Below are 22,183 nucleotides of genomic sequence, written 5' to 3'. Positions count from 1 at the left end.
TGGAGCTATCCAGGATGCTACTGACACTGCTCTTCTGCTGACAGAAGTAACACACATCCATCCAATCACTGAAAATGAAAAACAGAGCGATAAACACAGGGTCCAAGCAGCAAATCCACATCAGTAGCTAATACATCACTGCAGAAAAAAGTTTTGAGAAAAAATTGGATAGGAGTGGCTAACAGAAAAACTATTTGTGATCAGAAAGAGTAGCTATTGACAAATGAGGCAGAATCTTCTCATTTATCATGGAGGTCAGACCCCTAGTATGTGCCTTTGTGTTTTGATTTTTTGTTGGCATTATTTTATTTACATTTAATAAAAAACAAAAAACGAAGTTGACCCACCCACAACCTACCTTCCAAACCAAACAAAAACACCCAAAAAGGAAGAAATAACAGTAGTTACTGAAGTTTGGAAATGTTGATTTTATGTGAATTACAGCAGACAGTTTGCATGTCAGTAAGACAGAGGCACATGAAATATATCCCATTTTTGTCTCTGGGTGTTTCTGATCAGATATTTTTAAACACAACTTACCCTACTTACATTAGGTGTAAAGATTTTGTTTAGAATCAATACTTCATTAAAGTATGTTAACTAACATGTTTTAAAATACAACCTGTTTTAATCTAGATGTGGCCTAAATTGTATCAAGGGTCAAACCAGCTCACTGCTGGCGCTAGGATTGTGGGTGCATAAAGGTGGCCTAACATTTATCCGAAACCCTTGGAGCTAGTCCCAAATGCAACTCAGACAGAGCCAAAGATTGGGCCCCTGCTGCCTAAGTTCTGTATTTAGGGCTATCATCCTTTAAAGGATTAGTGATATCCAGTAATGATGCATCATAAATATACACGTTTGAATTATTTATTGGGCATAGCTGAAGGGTAAAATCCTCTAAATTATTGGCAGTGTCTCTCTAAGTCGCACTTCTTGCATTTTATTTCCTGAAGTGGAAGAAACTATGGAATTTTTTAGACTTGGTCCAAACAGTTCAATACCAATGATTCTTTCTAATATTTTAATGAGAAAAGCAAGATACAGTATCTCTTGCGTGCCAGTTTCTTTTAGAAGGACTTTCACACTAAAGAAAACTTGGGGAGGGAAGGCATATATTTGGCTTTTCCTCTACTGTATTCCCTTGCCATTGCTGAAGACATCTTTGAATAAGATCCCTCTTATACAAATCATTTTCATCTTCTGGTCACACCAGGCATACATTCATTCAATCACAACATTGTGTATGACCTCAGAGGAGGTCATTATAGGTACTGATGAGTTTCTTTTGTTGCATTAATGTTCAAGTTTCAGTAAGCAAGAAAGATATCTAGAAACTCCTAAACTAAACACAAGTAATTTCAATATTTAGCATTGGTATCAGGAAAAATAAATGAAAGGTAAATAGATTTGTGGTTAAGTATGACACTTTAATACTGGGAGGGAATTATTTTCTATACAAAAAGTTATTTTGGGGCATGACTACACAGCAGTTAAACACCTGTGGCCAGCCCATGACTCAGGCTCATGGAACAGACTGTGGGGGCTGTAAAATTGTGGTGTAGATGTTTGGGCTTGTGCTAGAGCCGGGCCTCTGGATCCTCCCAGCCCCACAGCCCAAGCCTGGTGAGCCTGTCAGCTGCCATAGGCCAGCTGAGGGTGTTTAATTGCAGTGTAGACATAGTCTTTAAGACTAAGAGCAAGAACAGCACAAATGATACACAACATAAGAAGAGGATTATTTGTAGTTGGACTAGTTTTGGTGCTAAATCATGTGAGGGCAACTGAGATTTAAGCATTGGTGATATTCATTACATGTATCCAGTTTTCCAAACTGTAGGCGTGAAAGCATCTTCCCTCCTTTCAAAATGTAAGATTCCTACACCTCCCTCCCCCCCCCCCTTCTTGTGCTTCTGAATTATAGAAGGCTTTGGGCAGCTTCTCTAGGAATAACATAACACGGTATGTTTCTTTCCCCATAGTATTCCTCTCAAACAAGTGAAGGACTCCAAAGAAACTGGGTGCAGAAAACACGTATGTCAATATTAGTTACATGAACTGTGCATATTTAATATTCATAGTATATATTACTTCCATCCCCTAACAAAAGTGATCTGATTAACCCCAAAGGATGGCTATGACACTTTCCACAGTTATGAAGGTACTACACTAGCACATGAAAGGAAAAGAGGGGCCATGACCTATCTAAGTATTAAAAATATATAGCTTACGCTGAAAGGAATGCCAGAGAATGGAACATAAGAACAGTCTTAATACACATGAAGAACATACGGAACATATTCTAACACCAGCATAAGATTACTAAGAATGCTTTAAAAGGTGTAAGAAAAGAAAAATCTACATTTCTACCAAGAAAATCTCTTCGCCAATAAAGTAATTAAAACCAGAAACAAAATTTTTAATAGGGAACAAACTAGTAGGTACTGGGTAGTTGAACACCCACGTGAAAAAGCCAGGTATACCATAAAAACCACTCAGCAGTAAAGCCACTAATTTTCACTAACCCTCTAATAACTAAGAAATTTGTTTTAGGGCTTGGATATCTAAGGCTTGGTCAACATAGCTATGACGGCCAGGAGTGTGAAAAAGACAAAAAACCTCCATTGCAGATTCAGCTATGTCAGTGGAAGAATGCTTCTGTCAGCGTAGCTAATGACATTCAGGAAGGTGGTGTTCATAAACCAACAGAAAAACTCCTTGTCAGTGTACACTCAGCCTGTGCTAGGGGGCTATGCTCCCATAGCCTCCATAGCATAGACATAGCCTAATGGACCACCTCTCTCCTACTACTCTATACCAACTGTGGACTACTTCAGAAGTACTCTCACCAACATTCCTTAGGCTGTATGTTCTCAATGGAGGATCCTTGAATCTAGTACTTGCTTCCCTTTTGACCTGACAGAGTCTGAGTTGTTGACCTGCAGGGTATATTGAAAGATATTTGTTTACCCATGGGATTGACTAGGGGTTAGAATAAGGGGATTGGAGTTTTCGGGTCCTTGTTGCTGGGGAATTTGTCAAGTTCTCTTTTAATTATATCAGTAACATTAATAGACTTAATGCAGATTTAATAATGCATACACTTGGAGAATGATAGGTGCATGTTACAAATCAAGAATAAATTTGTATATGTTGAGTATTTTGTTGTCTCTTCAAAGTGTGGAGGGGATGATGATCAAAACGTACACGCTGATGATACAGAATATATGCAGGACTAAATCTAGCAAATCAGTCAGAGACAAGACACTAAATAACCGGAAGGAAAACGTGGTTAAAGAAAACCTATCTAAGCTGAAAGAACTCAAATGACTTATAGTACAACATGGAACTTACCTCAGTAGTTGAAAGAAAGTCACTTGGACAGATTTTTTAAAGTTTTTAAGGTGCCTAAAGATGGAAATAGGAACTTCTGAAAATCCCAAACGGTGCCTAAATATCTTAAAAAATCTGGCCTTTATCTCAATATCATACATTAATCTGAGAATTACATTAAGACATGGCAGTTTGTCAACTTGTAGTCCTCTTTAACACCAATTAACAGTGTTAAATTGACAATACTGAATACCATAATTAGTATGGAAATGTTTAAAGGTGATAGATGATGCGTTACATAGTCAAACAGCAACCATAGCCCAGCATTAACTGATAATCCTCACCTCTTTTGGGAGCAAGGAAATAAAATCTCGTTGAAACTGGGGCTCTATCACTTGCATCATATGTTTCACTTGTGTTGGTTCACAACTATCAATGAGTTCATCTAAAGCAAGTAACTTCTCTGGTCCACTCCAGCTCTATAAGAGAGAAAGATATGTTCAGTGTTTGTACTATTTTAGTATACACTACTTACAAGCTACCTTGAAAAAAAGTGAATATGCAGGATACTCAACGACAGTGCGTTTAGGCTTCCTATGGGTACATACCTTACCCACACAAAATAATTTGTTAGATTTTTTGTGATAATCATTTGAAATTAAGCAAAATAAAATTGATGGAAAATGTTTAGAACCCAAACTCAAGTGCCAATAGAGAAATGTATCTATTGTGTTGATGAGTGTGATCTATGACATTAAAACACAACATGAATAGCTAAAAAATTGTACATCGTTTTAAAACCAATTTAGAATGCGTTGAGAGTGAAGTGATTAATGCAAGAGTACTCACTCCAATGGGTATTCAAATGAAATGTCCAATTTCAGCCATCAAAATTCCACTGTTTCATTAGAAACTTTAAATAGGGTGTGGGAAGAGAACCAAACCAAAAAGCACCAAGTGGCAACTTTCTCTAAAATACATCACTTTGCTTATTGCCCAAAGGTTATTACTACTATATGTTCATCTGCCACAATGTTATATTTCAGAATCCTGGCTGTAAACCAATATTTGATTTTGTAAACACCAATTTACTAAGTAAACAGGGAATTCTGACTAGTAATTTTCTTACTTCATATTCTTACTAATGGGCAGCATAAAATTTGATGATTTTAAATAGGCACTCATCTGAGAGTACAGCAGATTAGCAGCATCATTTGCAGAAAAATTAATAACAGAATATATGGCATATCTGACAAGCATGTCTTTCTCAAACTCATCTGTGCTCAACAGATTTTGATTTGTTATGCAAAAACAATTTCAAGAGAAAAAACAATAGAAAACTGATTTAGCAATCAAATTAGAGCATGAAGAGGACAGAAAATGAAACAGCAACAGTGTTTTCTAAGTAGATTTATATTCATATTTTTGAACATATGGGTTCTAGAATAGCATATGCAAGTAAATTAACACATTACATTACAGTTGAAAGGGCTGACTGAAATATGAGAAAGCAAGATAGCTTAGAATTAAGATTCATATACCACCTTAACCTGTGGCTCAAGACATAGATTTGCCATATTGTGCATTATCATTCTTTGGATTTGAAATTAGGGTATATTATTACTGACCATGTACTGCAATGCCTAGATGTAGTGAGGCAAGTTAAGGATAGAGAGAAGTCAGAAAGATGAACTGTGAGTAGAATAGTAATTTACTCTTCTTTATGACGTAAAAAGTTATCTTTGTAGTTTTAAGAATTTTTTTAATTAACGCATTAGAAATATTAGGAAAATTAGCTCCTGACTTAACACTTTTTGTTGGAAGACATTGGCAAGGTTTGAGGACTGAGATGCGATGTTAGAGGAGACTGAAACCTGAACCATAGCATTCCCTGCTGACAACTGACGAGATGATGTAGACTGGCAGAAGTATGTCTGGGATTTAAAAATTTAAAAATATGTATGTTTTGAAAAACATGATCTCAGTGGAGGTTTCAAAGATGCTCCTATCAACAGCTTTTAGAGCTTTACAATAGGACTCCTTCAGTGGGAATGATCTCAATTGAAAACTATCAATCATACAAACAATAAACCATAGATATCAAAACTATCAGACAAACAATAAACCATACTTCTGAAAATCCTTTTAAGTAAAGTAGTTAGTGTACATACTCAGCAGCTGCTTATCTCATCAGCTGTTTTAAAACGGTTTTGTTTTTTATTCCAAGCCACTAGTTGACACTATCTAGAAATGTTTGCAACATTTAATCTGATCAAACTACTTTTGAATTATAGGAAAACAAAAGAGAAAATACACTGAAGCCACAGTATCTGTATTAGTCTCTCATAACTTTCAAAATCATTCTAATCCAATTCTGTTAGTAATTAATATAGTAAAAATAATTCAAAGAACTTGAATATCAACATTTTGTGCTGTGGCAGATGTTTGCTGTAGTCGTAAATCGATAAAAATTGTTAATGCCCCCTAAATTCTGACGACAATATTGCACATCAGTTTAAGTATTCCTTACTCTTATCTTTACTGATAAAATACCATGTAGAACTAAACTAAGAGGCACACACTGCCTCCCTCCTCCTCCCCCCCCTCCACAGGGGAAAACAAACTTTAAGACAGTGAAATCTATTCCTTTAGCTTTATAGGTTGGCTAGAGGCAACAACCTTAAGACCCTTCCAAGCAATCAACTGCTAAAAGATGTTTACTCTAGGGAGCTCTCCCGATTGGTCTTCCATGTTTTTAAAAATAAACTGGTAATAGTCAGTAAGAGATCTCTGAGGAAAAATATTTGGTGTGGAAAATTTTGTTGCGTGAGTAGTCTTGCCAGATAAATACAACTATATATATTAATGGGGGAATGACATAATTATCTTCATTAGATTAGCATCTCTGTGATCTATAGATTGACCTGTTAGCAAAAAATGGCACACAGCACATTCAGCAGAGACAGAGGGGAAGGAGTAAGTGTGCATTTTGTATAAACAATAACAGTGAACATGTTTGTAAACTAAAAAGTAAAGTAAATAGATGCCAAGCAATGATGCAAAATTTCAAACATTTTTGATTCCTAAAAATGTTCCAGGCAAAAAAGCTCCATTAACCTTCCTCCACATTCATGGGAATGTTGTACCCTGTGAGCATATATGTTGTGATAACTCATGAACCAGTGGCCCTCCAATTATGCAGTTTTAGGACACAGTTACCTAGGCACATGAACACAATTCAGCTAAATTAAAAAAAATGTAATTTAGCATGAAAAATATTTTTTCTGTATTAAAACAGTATGTTGGGCACAAATGTAGCCCAAACATATTGCACTATCCTCTGTTTTTAGTAGCTCTGTGTACACATTTGCTTCTAGGGCGAGTATCTTGTACTGTAATAGTTAGCATATGCTAACTGGATAATGGATTGCAGTGACAGGGGTTGCTGCATACAGTTACCCTACGGTAGAAGGTACTCCAGGGAGGTTGGTCCCTTCAAATCCGGGCTTGTTAGGTATCCTCAACACAGTGGACTAATAGTGGCTCTCTGCCTACCACTCTTGAGGGGAATGTCTGTCTAGGTATTGTGCTCCAAACACTGCAGACTAACAAGACTCTTGAGGGCATTTTCTGTGCTGCGCAATTCAAGAAGGTGAACAAACGGGCATGATATTCTGCTTCTGATCTTAGAAAAATTATTTGCAACTCTGACAGTAAGTTGTTTTGTGATGACAGCTTATTAGATGACAGTGAAGTTGTGCCAGATCATGTCAAGAGTAGCTCTAAAAAGGAAGACTACATTTCCATTGACTGTTCATCAGGTTCATTTTCAGATGATGAGGAGCTTATGTTCAGCCCTGGTATAAGACTGGAAGAAACATAGTTGGGGATAACTTCACCAGTATTAAACTTACTGAAGATCTACTTAATGAAAATTTGGCCTATGTTGGAACAATCCAATGAAACAAGCCAGATGTACCAAGTGAGATGCATCCACATTGGAGCAGAGAAAAACTGCCATCAGTGTTCAGGTTTGCTGGGCCACTTACCCTGGCTTCCTATGTTCCAAAGAAGGGCAAGTTGGTAATACTACTATCGACGATGCATCATGACAAGGTTCTAGGAGGAGACAAAAAGAAACCCCACATAATTCTCCATTATGACACTAAAAGTGCTGTCAACAACATGGACCATCTTGCAAGAATGTACTCCTGTGGGTGCAAGATAAAAAGGTGGCCAATGTTTCTTTTCTTCAACGTGATGTTGCTGGAATCCCGGGTTCCTTATTTGAGTCAGCAGTGATCCTGCTTGGCACCACACTCAACGAAAACAAGGCACTTATTCCTTGTCAATCTAGGAGAATGACTCGAAGATGCACATATAAAGAGAAGAATCCTTGATATCCATCATCTCACCATGCCCATCAAAGCAGCACTCTAATCCCTTGACTACTATCAAAAACCAGATACCATGGGATCACCACCCTGCAGACTTGGCAGTGGATGCTGCCACATTTGCTTATGATCATTTGACCACAAGAGCTGCAAGCAATGTGGAGAATGCAGTGAATTTGTATGTGCTGACCATGCCACATCAATGCAGGTGTATGAAAACTGCATGTAGGCTCACACTGAATGAAACTCCAGCTAGTTCTTTCACTTTGCTAGTTAAATAAAGGTTTTTCTCCCTAAAATATTAAAAAATTGTTCTTGATTTCTGAACCCATTTGGGCTATAAAGATGTCAGCCTCACTCCCTCCTTTTTTTCCTCCCACTCCTGTTTTTGTGCCTTACTATCAAGAAGCATTTATATAATATTTAACATTGTAATAGTAAAGACCACTATATGGACTAAAAACACATATTGTGGACTAGCTGGGTGGAGGCAATTAGATCTCTTTCCTACTCTGAGCATATTCATACTTTGACCTGCTCTAGGTTTAATCTAGGTTATTACTTTTTAGAGTGCTGTTGAATTCTTTTAGTGGTTGAAAGGTGTGTCTTACAGAGATACCTGAAGATGGAGAGAAGGGGCTCTTCCTGATCTCCTTTTGGGAGGGTGAACCAGTGTGTTGGTTTTGCTATTGAAAACACTGTCTTCAGTTCCCTCAAACATTTATTTGGATTGCATAAACGTAGTGTGCAGGGCAAAACATAACTATGTTGACTGAAGCTGTCATGGGATAAGAGGGAGGGTCCTCTCATGGATTGGTAACTGGTTAAAAGATAGGAAACAATGGATAGGAATAAATGGTCAGTTTTCAGAAGGGAGAGAGGTAAATAGTGGTGTCCCCCAGGGGTCTGTACTGGGACCAGTCCTATTCAACATATTCGTAAATGATCTGGAAAAAGGGGTAAACAGGGAGGTGGCAAACTTTGCAGATGATACAAAACTACTCAATATAGTTAAGTCCCAGGCAGACTGCGAAGAGCTACAAAAGGATCTTTCAAAACTGGGTGACTGAGCAACAAAATGGCAGATGAAATTCAATGTTGATAAATGCAAAGTAGTGCACATTGGAAAACATAATCCCAACTATAAATATAAAATGATGGGGTCTAAATTAGCTATTACCACTCAAGAAAGAGATCTTGGAGTCATTGTGGATAGTTCTCTGAAAACATCCACTCAATGTGCAGCAGCAGTCAAAAAAGCAAACAGAATGTTGGGAATCATTAACAAAGGGATAGATAAGACAGGAACTATCATACTGCCTTTATATAAATCCATGCTACGCCCACATCTTGAATACTGTTTGCAGATGTGGTCGCCACATCTCAAAAAAAAAGATATATTGGAATTAGAAAAGGTTCAGAAAAGGGCAACAAAAATTATTAGGGGCACGGAACGCCTTCCATATGAGGAGAGATTAATAAGACTGGGATTTTTCAGTTGGAAAAGAGACGACTAGGGGGAGATGACAGAGGTCCATAAAATCATGACTGGTGTGGAGAAGATAAATAAGGAAGTGTTATTTACTCTGTCTCATAACACAAGAACTAGGGATCACCAAATGAAATTAATAGGCAGCAGGTTTAAAACAAACAAAAGGAAGTATTTCTTTACACAACACACAGTCAACCTGTGGAACTCCTTGCCAGAGGATGTTGTGAAGGACAAGACTATACCAAGGTTCAAAAAAGAACTAGATAAATTCATGGAGGATAAGTCCATCAATGGCTATTAGCCAGGATGGGCAGGGATGGTGTCCCTAGGCTCTGTTTGCCAGAAGCTGGGAATAGGTGACAGGGGACGGACCACTTGATGATTACCTGTTCTATTCATTCCCGCTGGAGTACCTGGCATTGGCCACTGTCAGAAAAGAGGATACTGGGCTAAATGACCCTTTGGTCTGACCCAGTATGGCCATTCTTATGTTCTTAAGGAAGGCAGTCTTTGATATGATGTGCCTGTCCAAGTGAGGACTTTCTACTCAAATACCAGAACCTTGAATTGGATCTGAAAGTGCGTGGGATGACAGTATAGGTTGTAGAACACTGGCATGATATATGGTCAAGCGCTTGTTCTGCTTAGGAGATGGACCACTGTGTTGTACCTGTTACAGTTTCTTCATGAACATCGTGTCTAGGTGGAGGTAAAGAGAACTGCAGAATACCAGAGAGGAAGTGACGAATGTGTGAATTACTGTGGCTAGGTCTCGATCTGAAAGAAATAGTCTCTTTGCCAGAAGTGGCAGAAGCTGGACACTATCATAGCTGCTGAGAGCAAACACTCAGTTACAGGCAAAGTGATGGTGCTTACCGGCTCCTCAAAGAGATTACCTCTGCTGATTGACATTATTATGCATAGAAAAAGACTTTCCAATCCCAGTGTGCCAGATTCCCACCTCTCTTCATTTAAATGAGGAGGTTTCACAAACTTTGCCCATGTTAGATAAATGCCCTCTTACCACAATAGTATATAAGTGGGAAAAGTTTAGGGAGAGAGTAAAGAAGGGATTAATATTTGATGTAATTCTGCCTCCAGATGAACTTGGCAGGAACTGGATTTTTGGTTTCATGAGGAATTTCACTTTCAAAATTTGCAAGACAGAATTAAAACATTTTTTAGGTTGCCAAAATTATATATGATATAAAATGGAATATCTAAAGATTCCGTTTCAAAAAGGGTGAATGTTGAATGAACTGGATGTTTCAACCTTATTGAAATGTTTCTTTTCAACTTTTCTTTCAAAACAAATTCTTGTTGGAATTGACACATTAATCAAAAGCAAAACATTTTGCAGAAATCAGTATTTACTGATTGGAAATTTTCGATGGAACCTTTTCCCCATCAGCTCTACTCTCTGTCTCCCCAACTGCATTATGTCTTATCTGATTGTGTCCTTTAAATTATAGGCTTCTTGGGGCAGAGACTTTCTTTTAGTTGTCATGTTCAAAGCACTGAGCTCAGGTCAAATAGTAAATGAAAAGACTTCATAGAACATTTTAGTGTTCTTAAAAGATTCAGACATTAGCTTGAAAATTCAAATGAATGGGAATATACAGTTAATAGAACTCAAATAACTATAACTCTTCTTCAGTGCCACCCCCACTATCCTCAGAACAGATGTATGAGACCAGGATACGAAGTTGTAAGACCAGGAGACAAATCGTCAAACAATGCACATCTCAAATGAAGCAGTGACTCTAGAAATTGTAAAGTGATCTTATCGAACTATTTCAATCAAGTTCATAGAGATTGTATGCCACTATAGCATTTAAAGCAAAATGTACACTAATTACAGGAAACCATTTGTGTCTTATTTTGAACCATTCAGAGTAGATGGAAAAGAAAATCTCTGTTCATCAGAAATGACTGATTCAAGACAAGTGTTTGAGACAAATCCCCCTAATTATACAGAATTATGTTGTACTGAAACTGATCATTAATATCTGAGGCTATAAAACTCTTAATGGCTGAACTAAAATTTATGTAGTTGATACACCTGTGCACCAGGTGGATGACAAATCAAATCACACTTACGTAGCAGAAATATACATTCAAAACCAAAGTCGTATATTCCAGAGTTTCTTGATTCTACAAGCAGCAACATAAATAAAGTGGATTTAAGATATTCCCAGCTCCACGCTATGAACTACTTGAAGTCCTTACAATCAGAAGTCCTTCATCAAAATGTCTCCATCTTACACACTTGGTAGACAGGAATATTGGATGGCAGATTGGCAGGAGATGGACAGGCATTAAGGTTGCATGGGCACCAAGAACTGTGTATTTCCAATCCTTTGTAAAATTTTCTTTCAAAGAGTAATCTCATTTTGACTTCCAGGCAAAGCTTACAAGCTTTTGACAAAACTGCGAAGTTTTCTTAGAGTTTTTTCCATAATATAAGATTGTAAGAGTGACACTATCAGTGCATGCTCAGAAACTGCACCATCTTAAGTAATTTTTAACTATACTTTGTGCAAGTTTTTATTTTCCTACAGAGAAATAAAGGTAAGTGCCCTTAGAGGAGTCAAGGAGATGTGACTTTAAACCTGAAGGCCAAGAGTTTCAAAAGTTAGGCTCCAAAATAATTGGCTTGATTTTCAAAAGTGCTGAACACCTATTGCTCCAACTGAAGTAATCAGTGGGAACTTCTGCATGATCAGTACTTCTGAAAATCAGGTCACTTATTTAGGAGCCTAAATCATGATTTAGAAACCTAACTTTAGGCTCTTTTTGAAATCATGACCTAAAACATTAGTTTAAATGTCTAGTTACATTTTTATTAAGAGCAGATTTATTGGTTACTGAAACAGTTTTTCTGTAGGCTAATATATGTATCTAACAAGTGTCATTCATAACAATCTTCAACCAAAAAGGGACCTCATTTTGCAGTCCTGACCAGCAAAATTCCCATTGACTAACAGCCTCTTCCTTTCCCATCTCTTCCTATGCACTCAGAAAATATTCAGCCTCCCACTTCACATACTCTTGTTTTTCAGGGATTATAAATTCTAATTCTATAGTATGAGACAATATATTCATGTAATGTTTAAGAAAAGTTTTGTACATGAATTCTAATAGTTCATGGATTAGGGACCCAATCTTATGGGGAGCCAAAGGCTTCTGTATAGATTATTTAGGTTAATCTTTCTATCTACCCAATGCGACTCAGTGCTCAGTCTAGAAGATACCATCAGAAATGCTTAGTTTTGCATTCTCAAACTGTGAATTTGTGTTTCCAGAGATAACATGCTTGTTAACAGCAAAATTGTTTTTAAATAAATATATAGAGGTGAGAAATAACAGACCTCAACCCTATTGTCCCTCTGCAAATTTGTGTACACAGAGTCAATCCCTTACTTCTCTCTAAAAGTGCAAAGTTTCAAAAAGTTCAATGAATAGAAGATTGTTGGAGGCGGAATAGATCTGGACAAGGAGAAGAAGTCTGGAGATAAATGTGAGAAGGGAGGGACAGGCAGTAGAAACAAAGTGAAACTGTTTGAGCAGCATATTCCAGAAGTCTTGAGGTCCTTCTGAGTGTAGCCTTCATTGATTTGAGATCTACCATACCATTCTCTCACTAAAAGGGAAAACCTATCATTACAGAAGGCCGTAAAATATTTGGGAATATTTTAATGAAGTTCCTTTACCTGTGGGTAAGACAGGCATGAATGCAAAATGCAAACAGTGCAACAAAGAAATGCAAGGCCTGGTTACCTGAATGAAACATCATCATGAGAAGTGTTCCTTCTCAGGAGGAAGTTGTGTTGAAGATGATGAAAGGAACATGTCTGAACCTGCAGGATCTTCAGGTTAGTAAACTTTTTTATTTCATACTTCTTTCTTAAGGGCTGCCTGTCTTCCTTCTGGACTATTCTTGAGTTCTCATGTTTGAGCAAAAAATATAGTTGTTACTCTATAGTACTATCATTTTAGATGCAGTAGTGATAAAAAATAAATAGCTGAAATAGGCAGATCTTCCTTTTACAATTTCACCTTTAAAGTAGTACTGAGTGTCAGGGAATGCAATGAGTAATACTAAATGAGCAGTATTGTAGTAATAATTAAATAACTGCATTGACTTATTTTGTTTAGGAGAATCCATCCTCAACGCACACGATTCTGAAGACTATCCACCTTCAAGATTACCATCATTTTCTATAGTTTCAGAGTTATCTGCCAATGATAGTGTTTCATTCACATCATGTACGTCACATAGCCACAGTATATCACCTGTAGCAAAAAGGAAAAAAAAATCTCCATCATCCAGAAACAACCATGGGTAAGTTTGTGAGAAGAACCAGCAGATTACAAAAAGAGGTAATTGATGAAAAAATTGCCCGGTTTATTTATGCAAAACTCTCCTTTCTGTATGATTGAGAACCCACACTTCATTAACATGGTTCTGTCATTAAGACCAGGACACAGTCCACCCAACAGAGCAGATGTCGCAGGCAAATTGCTGGGTAAAGTGTATGAAAGAGAAAATGAGCAGTGTGCAAAAGGTTTAGAGGGTAAAACTGTTAACCTGAGTCTTGATAGGTGGAGCAATGTCCACAATGATCCTGTTGTATGTGCTTGTGTGACAGAAGAAGGGAATGTCTTCCTTACAGAAACAATTGATACATCAGGAAATGCACACACAGCAGAATGCTTAAAGAAGTAGCAGTAAAAGCTATAATAAAATGAAAAATAATTAAAATGTCTAGTATGCAGCTTAGTCGCAGACAATGCTGCAAATGTATCCAAGATGAGAAGAAATTATTTAGAAGAGAGTCCCAAGCTAATAACATACAGTTGCAGTGCTCTCTTGATGCACCTCCTAGCCAAAGACTTCAGTGTTCCAGAAATAAAGGCTAGTGTTGTTGAAATTGCAAAATACTTCCGTAGCAACCACTTTGCAGCAGCTGCTCTGAAAAAAGTAGGAGGAACCAAGCTAACTCTCTCACAAGACGTGCAGTGGAACTCAGTAGTGGATTGTTTTGAGCACTATATTAAGAACTAGCCTAATCTGATGATGAATTGTGAACAAAATCATGAAAAAATAGATGACACTGTCACGGCCAAAGTTCTCAACATTGGGCTTAAGAGAAATGTTGAACACATACTGAGTATCCTGAAGCCTATTTCTGTACCCTTGAACAAAATGCAGGGAAATAGCTGTTTTATTGCTGACACTGTTGAAATTTGAAAGGAACTGAGTGAGATCTTAAAAAGAGACATATGCAATGACAGAGTTAAATTACAAGCATTAACAAAAACGAATGGGACAAGCACTATCTCCACCTCATTTTCTTGCCAATATTCTCAATACTCGGTACCAGGGTCAAACCTTAACTGCTGAAGAAGAGAAGTTGGCTATGATATGGACATCCAGCAATCATCCCTCAATAATGCAGCTATAATAAACTTCAGAGCTAAGGGTGAACCATTCAAGAAATATATGTTTGCTGATGATGTTTTAAAGAAAGTCACACCAGTGAACTGGTGGAAGTCACTTAAGCACTTGGATTCAGAGACTGTTGAAGTGATAATCTCACTTTTAACAGCAGTAGCTTCTTCTGCCGATGTAGAAAGAATATTTTCTTCCTTTGGACTACTTCATTCCAAATTGAGAAATCGTTTGGGACCTGAAAAAGCAGGAAAACTTGTTTTTCTTTTCCAGATTATGAACAATCAGGAAGATGAAGGTGAAGACGACTGAGTTAACTGCAGAAGCCAATATTTTAAGTTTCTCATGTTGACCTGGCTGACATAGTCAATTTAATATATTTTTTTTAATATTTCCTTTAACTATTTTAGTTAAAAACAATTTTAACAAAAGCAAACTTGATTTTTAAAAACTTGAATGTTTAACTAAATTCAAAAATTCATATGCTTGTTTTGTCAAAATATTATGTTTGCTGTTGAAGAAAAAATCCAGAATACATAATGTTGTTATTTTACTTAAATAACTCAATTTAAATGTCTGTCTGGTGATGTTCTCCTCCTAATACAGCATGGCAAGAAAATCCTTCAAATATTAATGATTAACCTGTTGAATTGGAGATAGTTCACCTCCCAATGACTTCATTAATATCTGCTTCAATTACCTTTGGTAAATGAAACAACCAATCATTCATTTTCTGATATAGCTGTAAAACCAATCTGAAAAGTTTTCAGTATAAATCACTTAAAAAATGTATAGTGCGTACCTTCTAAAAATGAAACCTACATCTATCTCTGAGTTGTGAAGAATATGTATTTAGGTTATAACAACCAACAAGAATGCACTTTTATGTAGAAATCCATGATTAAATTGAGTCTTCCTGACTAGTGATTTAAATCATGATTTAAATCAAATCCACCCTGTTGTTTTTTGTATGTAGTTATAGACTATGTGAAAAAGTAAACCAAGTACTTAAAATTACCAATAAAATACCTCTGTTGTGAAACAAACTAACTTTTGATAACAGAAAGGCTTTCAGATGATTAATATTCAGGAGCTGTGTTGACGTATCTGTGGTGTCTAGAAAGAAGCACATGTACCATTAAAATCTTATTCTTGTGGATAAAAAACATCTTTCTAGGAAAAAACATCACAAAAGCATACCTTTAACAACTGAATTTGAATACTTATTGCTGCAAATCATTTAGTCTTCTCCACTTCACTTCAAAGTATGAGTTTTGTATGAATAGATTACATATTTATAATTTATGAAGGAAGAGGCTTTTACTTTTTTTTTTTAAGGGCAAGAATTTGCATCTGAGATTAGTTACATAATGAAATTATCATCAAATGATGCACACTGAGCATAAAGTTATAAAAAATGATTTTTGCCTAAAACAGTGTGTCAGTAAGTTTACATTGAAGCTGTAAAAGTTATTGCTGATAATAACGGAAGCAATTTTTATATTTTCATTGGTCCATCTCTTCTTTTTAAACTGTTACAGAAGTAATGTTCAGAAACAAAAACATATTGCTTTATTGTTAATCAGTGGGTAGTTTTTTCATATTTTTAAACACACAGCAATAGACATCTATAGATATTCTACTTCCATTGCATTAATTCAGGGGTGGCCAACCTGTGGCTCCGGAGCCACATGTGGCTCTTCAAAAGTTAATATGCAGCTCCTTGTATAGGCACCAGCTCCGGAGCTGCAGCTACAGGCGCCAACTTTCCAATGTGCTGGGGGTGCTCACTGCTCAACCCCTGGCTCCGCCACAGGCCCTTGCCCCCACTCCATCCCTTCCCACCCCCTCCTCTGAGCCTGCCGTGCCCTTGTTCTTCCCTCTCCCCACCTCCTGCACGTCACAAAACAGCTGCCGTGGGTGGGAGGCACTGGGAGTGGGGGGAGGGGGAAGCTGATTGAGGGCTGCTGACATGTTACTGTGGGTCTTTGGCAACGTACATTGGTAAATTCTGGCTCCTTCTCAGGCTCAGGTTGGCCACCCCTACATTAATTACTATTCGTGCATACCATTTTATTTACAGACTCTTTGTCAGTGTTGTTTTTCTTGTAGACATTGTTGACCAGACCATTTGAAGGGAGAAAAAAGTTCTCTTTGCTCTTCTTTTCAACTGTACAAATATGCACAACCCAAGAATGTGATTAAAACACAGAATGGTAAGAATGAACATTGAGTTTCCTTTTCATCAGAAATATATTTTGTCAAATAACTAAGTTTTTAAAGTATTATAAACTAGAGTTCCCTCTATTCCATTTAAATTATCAGATTTCTGATAAATTTAGCATCATATTCACACAGAGACTAACCATGCACTAATGCTTACAAGCCTCAAAATGACCATGTCTTTTGTTAAATTGAGGCCACAATGGCAGCAGTGGTAACCTGCTGGATAGATTTTGCAGAAAATATCAAAGTACTTAACAGTAGAGTTTATTTTGGTAGCAAACCCAAGAAAGCAAACATTTTGTGAATTTGTACAGTAACTAGCTGGAATGGAAAACTTATTTCCTTTAAAGTTGGTGCTCATTTATTTTGTCAGGACTACATGGAATCAATGACAGAGACTTTGGGGGTACATTAAGCTGGCTGTTTTTTCTTAAATCATGAAGGTGAACCATTCCAGATGGTTATTTAGTCTCACGCTCTAGTTGCTGGTTACCTGAAACATTTTCAGCCATTCTTGAAGTCCTGTAGGTGGCTGGACAGATGTAATCCGGCGCCGCTGTTGTCCTTGGCCATTGGCTGCTCTCAGGTCCCCAAAAGTAGTAGGTGTTGCTGAACATGGCACAAGCCCAGTAGTGCTATGATACAAATAAGTGAAAGTCACAGAAATTATTGCATTATGAAAAATAAAATGTTTATATACTTAAAATGCTTTAGTACAGCAGTTACAAATCAGAATTAATAAAAAATAATGTTTTGATTTTTATGTGAAATTACCCAGGCAACAGCAGTTTGAACTTTGTCATTCAAGGAGTCAGTTTCCTCACTCTCATCAGTACAGCTGTTTATATCATTCTAGTGTTCATGAAAAAAATGGGTAGCATCCACTGAAGGCCAAATGAATACCACTCCATCAACTGGCCAGAAGGGAGTGCTTATGTAAGAGATGCAGTAAGAATATATCCTTTCACTCCAGGAAGACCAAGTTTCCTGTGTGCCTGGTGTCCGGTGATGTGGAAAGCAGGAGTTCACAGGTCTCAACTGTAATGGTAAAACATGTTGCTGCCTCATTGCCAAACGAAATAATCCATTATCTAAGTCCTTGATATATTTTGTTAGCAAGAGACTATTAATATTTTATAATGATAACAGAATAGTTTAACTTCAATATATTTTACTGTATTTTAAAAGTTTGCATATTGATGGATTAACACCAACCTCACAATTTTGGGGGCAGGGGGAGCTGGGAGGCAGTAGTTTTGCCCCATCTACACACACTTTTCTCACTCACATATTTAAAAGATCGGACACAGGAATATATGTTTCTGCCTTGTGTGTCTTTTTTTCTTCTTTCCTCAACTCCATCCCATGTGACTGGTCTAAACTCCTAGAGAAGTCTACCACAGTAATGTTGTCCAGCCTTCAATTTTCTCTCACCTTATCTTGTAAATGAAGCATTTTACATGATGTATCTGACTGATATAGTCCCTACTTACGTATCTTGGATCACCTATTTAAACCATAGTTATCTGTACTAACTATTGCAAAAGATGTAGAATTCAAATACACTGGAGATTCCTAAATATTTTGCTTTAATATATTTAATATTTTGCAGTAAATCTAGTCCTTTAGCTAATTTGCTCTTCACGATTTCACTGGACAGAGCATTGCTGTAAACTGATGCAATATAGATTTATAACTAACATTTATTTTAACTCTAATTTTGTTTTATTTTATTGTTTTATTTTTTCTCCAGCATGTACCAAAAACTTGCATGAACTGATGAAGTTTAAAGACGGATAAGAACAGGTTTATTTCTTTACTTGATATTTCAGTAAGTTCTAATGTAAACAAAAGCTAATACGGAGCACTTTGTTTCACAGAACACTGTCATCTTTTAAGGACATTCAGCTAATGCAAATAACCCAATGGGTTTTTTTACGGGTGTAAACAAACCCCAGGTTCATCAGACCTGTGAGTCTTTCCTTCTAACAACAAGGAGAACATACAGAAACATTGAGATGCAAGAATTAAATCATTTTACCTAAACAATATTAAATATAATATGATCAAATGACTCAAAAGATCAAGTCATAAGACTGTCCTATATTATTTATGAAAAGGGTTTTTTCCTGTATATAAACTCAACCTTCTGAATTCCAGTGGAAAGAAGACTTAAAAGTCATGCTTTTAAGTTAATCCATAATACTTTTAAAATGAATGACTTTTCTAATTCTGTTCACCCCTGAGCAGAGGGCGAGCAAAAAGCCAATCCAACACTTCAGTTCCAAAATAAGACTCTGTGAATGAAGCTTATGTGGGATTTAACTGGTGCATACGACTTGTACTGGTCCTGTGCACAGGAGCTGAATTCTACCCTTGGTGTGGGTGAACAAGCAAAGGCTATGTGTGTTTCTGAGAGACACTATTTTCACATCTTCTCAACTATCATCATATGACTGAATATTGTCAGCTTTTCTAGAAGGTAAGTATCTATAGAAGCTAGCTTTTGAATGTTGGTGATAAAATGGGTTAGAAAATTAGAAACTTGTTATAAACCACATGAAATATAAATGCTGTCTTTAGGTTAGAGGCATTAAAATACATATTTTAAGTAAATAAAATGTTTGGTGGCTGTTTATTTTAATATAGGGGATGTTATACCTTTATTTAAATGTCTTTCACTGCTACATTGGACTTTTTAGTCAGAACTGCAATAATCCACAACAGAAACTAAAAGCAAAATCTTTTTCCTTTGCAATCACATTAAACATGATCTTTGTTCATACTTTATTCTTTTTGTGTTTAGAACTTTCTGAATGTTTGTTTTCATTCTATTAAAACATAGTCGCATGTTCTAGGAAGCTGGACAAGTAACAACAATTCCTCTGAAAACAAGTACATATATTTTGACAAACAGTATACTTTACTGAATTGTCTTTTTTGTGAACACCAAGGACTGTGTTATGTGAGGAACTGTTACAGAAAGAGGCAGGTTTTTGGCAGCATGAGTTCAGAAAACTGAGAAGAATTGAAAAAAATAATACACCAACTAGAGAGATCTGGAAGTCAGAATGGTTATATTTGCTCACTAATAAGATAAGGTCTGTTGTTCTTTAATGTTGTCATTTACAAAATCAAAGACCAAACACAGAACATTTCCCACATTTTCTGAACTTTTCATTTGTGCAATAACCCTCTTAAAAGGAGAGATGTATAAAATGTAATTTACACTTTTAAGATACATCCACAGTGACGTATTCAAGAACTGACTTCCTAAGCCAATTTTAAGTGGAAAGTAGCAGGAAAAGTTTTACAATGATACAAATTCCAAAATGATGGAATGTAGCAGGACATCAGAGAACAATTATATCTAGTTGTTATGGCAACTACAGGAAACACTGAGCATACTGTAATGTATGCATATAGAACATTTAAAATCTTATCTTTAGCAAATAAAATATACTTGCTGATTCAGAAATTGCCCTATTCTGCTCCCTTACTCATGTTGATTATTATCTTACTCTGCAAGGAATCTCACTGAAATAAATGGAACTACTTGTGCATTAACATACTAATCAACATGAGTAAGGGAGAAGAACGGGGACTCAGTAATACCATATTGTAGGTAGCAAGCATTTTTTTGTAATTTGCTTAGAATCATATGTTCAATTCTGTCTACATAAATTTCCACTCAAGTATTTCACTTGCCTTAGTAAATTGATACATTTGATCATATTTTGTAAAAGCCTTTCTTTTTAGAAGTTCTTACCATTAAGTCCCTTTTAAAACTGTATTGATTTCACACTTTATTTTGAGGGATGCTTCTGCCCTGTAGAAAGCTCTTCGGAGATGGGCAATATATTAGAAATTGAAAGCAAACCTCAAGAGAAGAAATACAACTTTGGCTACTCTATTGAAACTCAACTTCAGTTTCCATAATTGTAACCACCTGAACTCTACATGCTAATAGGGATAATACCACCAGTTCTCTTCTCTAGTGTTAACATTTAAGATGAGCTATGATTCAGGTTGAGCAGCTGGAAAGACAGGATGTACACATAAAAATCATGACCAGGTCATGTTATTACATTTAATTACCTCGTGTATTCTGAGACTTTGCAGGGTTTCTTTCCCAGAGAGAAAGAACGGACCTCGGAGCCATGGTCCAACTTTCTCTTCATCTGCAAGGTGGGGAGGGGAAAAAAAACCCCAAAGATTTAGTTGTATGACCAGCATAAATCATGTCTGTAATATCTAAAATGAACACATTTTTCCTTTTACTTTAATTCTGAATTTTCGTAAGAAACCTCCATTAATAAAATAATTTAAAATAATGTTCTAGTTTACAACTAGAAGTAACAAAATGTGAAATAGTTTTAATGAATAAGTATCTATTTTATGACTAAAGTGTTATAACATTTTTACTTTGGGGACTACATATACTTAAAACTACTATCTTACTTTTTATTTGGATATAACTATCTAAAGGTTTATTTAAAAAACTGATCTTTGTGAAGTTTCTGGAAAGAATTCCATCCCTATTATTTCAGTTTCATAGCTATTATAACTGTAAAGTCTGAAAATGAGAAGTGGGTTACATTTTGGATAGTCTCTGTGCACTGTAGACCAAATGTATATTTTAGGCATTAAGACAAAAAAATGTCAAATACTTAAAAATGACTCATCTTAACATTTTTAATTTAACATTTCAAACATTTATGAAATGACATTGATTAAGTCATTTCGTTTTAAAGAGGACACTGACATTTTTACAAAAAGGGGTAGAATGAAGAAGAATAAATCTAGCCTAGAATGTTACCCACAATTAGATACGATCAAAAAACAAATAATGAGCAGGGCAGCCGTTAAAAGGAGAAGCAAGTCTGCAAAAATTACCAAAGAGATGGAAACCAGTGAAAGGCATGTTCATCCAGCCAAACAAATAGGGATTACTTGCTGCATATGCTGGTAATCTTCAACCACAGATTTTTGGACTCAACTAAGAAGTCATTTTATGCCAAATAAAGATGTGTTTTTATTGTAGGGAAAACATTTTATCCATTAGTAGAGCAACAACAGCTATTAGCTGCAGAATGTATAAATTACCTGTGTATCAATTTGGACCTTAAATATTTGTGAGGGTTTTTAGCTTCTCTAATTTAATGTGTTAAAATGAATGGTTTTAAGTTGATATCTAGGTTATATAATGCTAAGTGGTTCTCTGTTTTTTAAAATGTTGCAGATGTTATAATTTCATCTTTATGATTGGATGCAACCATTTAT

At 36.3% G+C, this 22,183-nt stretch overlaps 1 protein-coding gene across 7 annotated transcripts in view; it reads right to left on the bottom strand.

Annotated features, from left to right (window-relative positions):
• FBXW7 (F-box and WD repeat domain containing 7) overlaps positions 1-22,183 on the bottom strand; it is a 296,926-nt gene that overhangs the window by 24,143 nt on the left and 250,600 nt on the right. For all 7 annotated transcript variants that reach the window (XM_054029535.1, XM_054029538.1, XM_054029537.1 and 4 more), the window contains 3 exons: positions 20,999-21,081; positions 17,394-17,535; positions 3,678-3,812 (listed from right to left, as the gene is read on the bottom strand). In XM_054029535.1, coding sequence (XP_053885510.1) covers positions 3,678-3,812; positions 17,394-17,535; positions 20,999-21,081 — 360 coding nt within the window. The remainder of the gene's footprint in view (positions 1-3,677; positions 3,813-17,393; positions 17,536-20,998; positions 21,082-22,183) is intronic.

The sequence above is a fragment of the Malaclemys terrapin genome, chromosome 5 (genome assembly GCF_027887155.1).
Source record: "Malaclemys terrapin pileata isolate rMalTer1 chromosome 5, rMalTer1.hap1, whole genome shotgun sequence".
NCBI lineage: Eukaryota > Metazoa > Chordata > Testudines > Emydidae > Malaclemys > Malaclemys terrapin.
The sequence above is the reverse complement of the archived record's forward strand: the minus strand, read 5'-3'. Positions and strand labels throughout refer to the sequence as shown.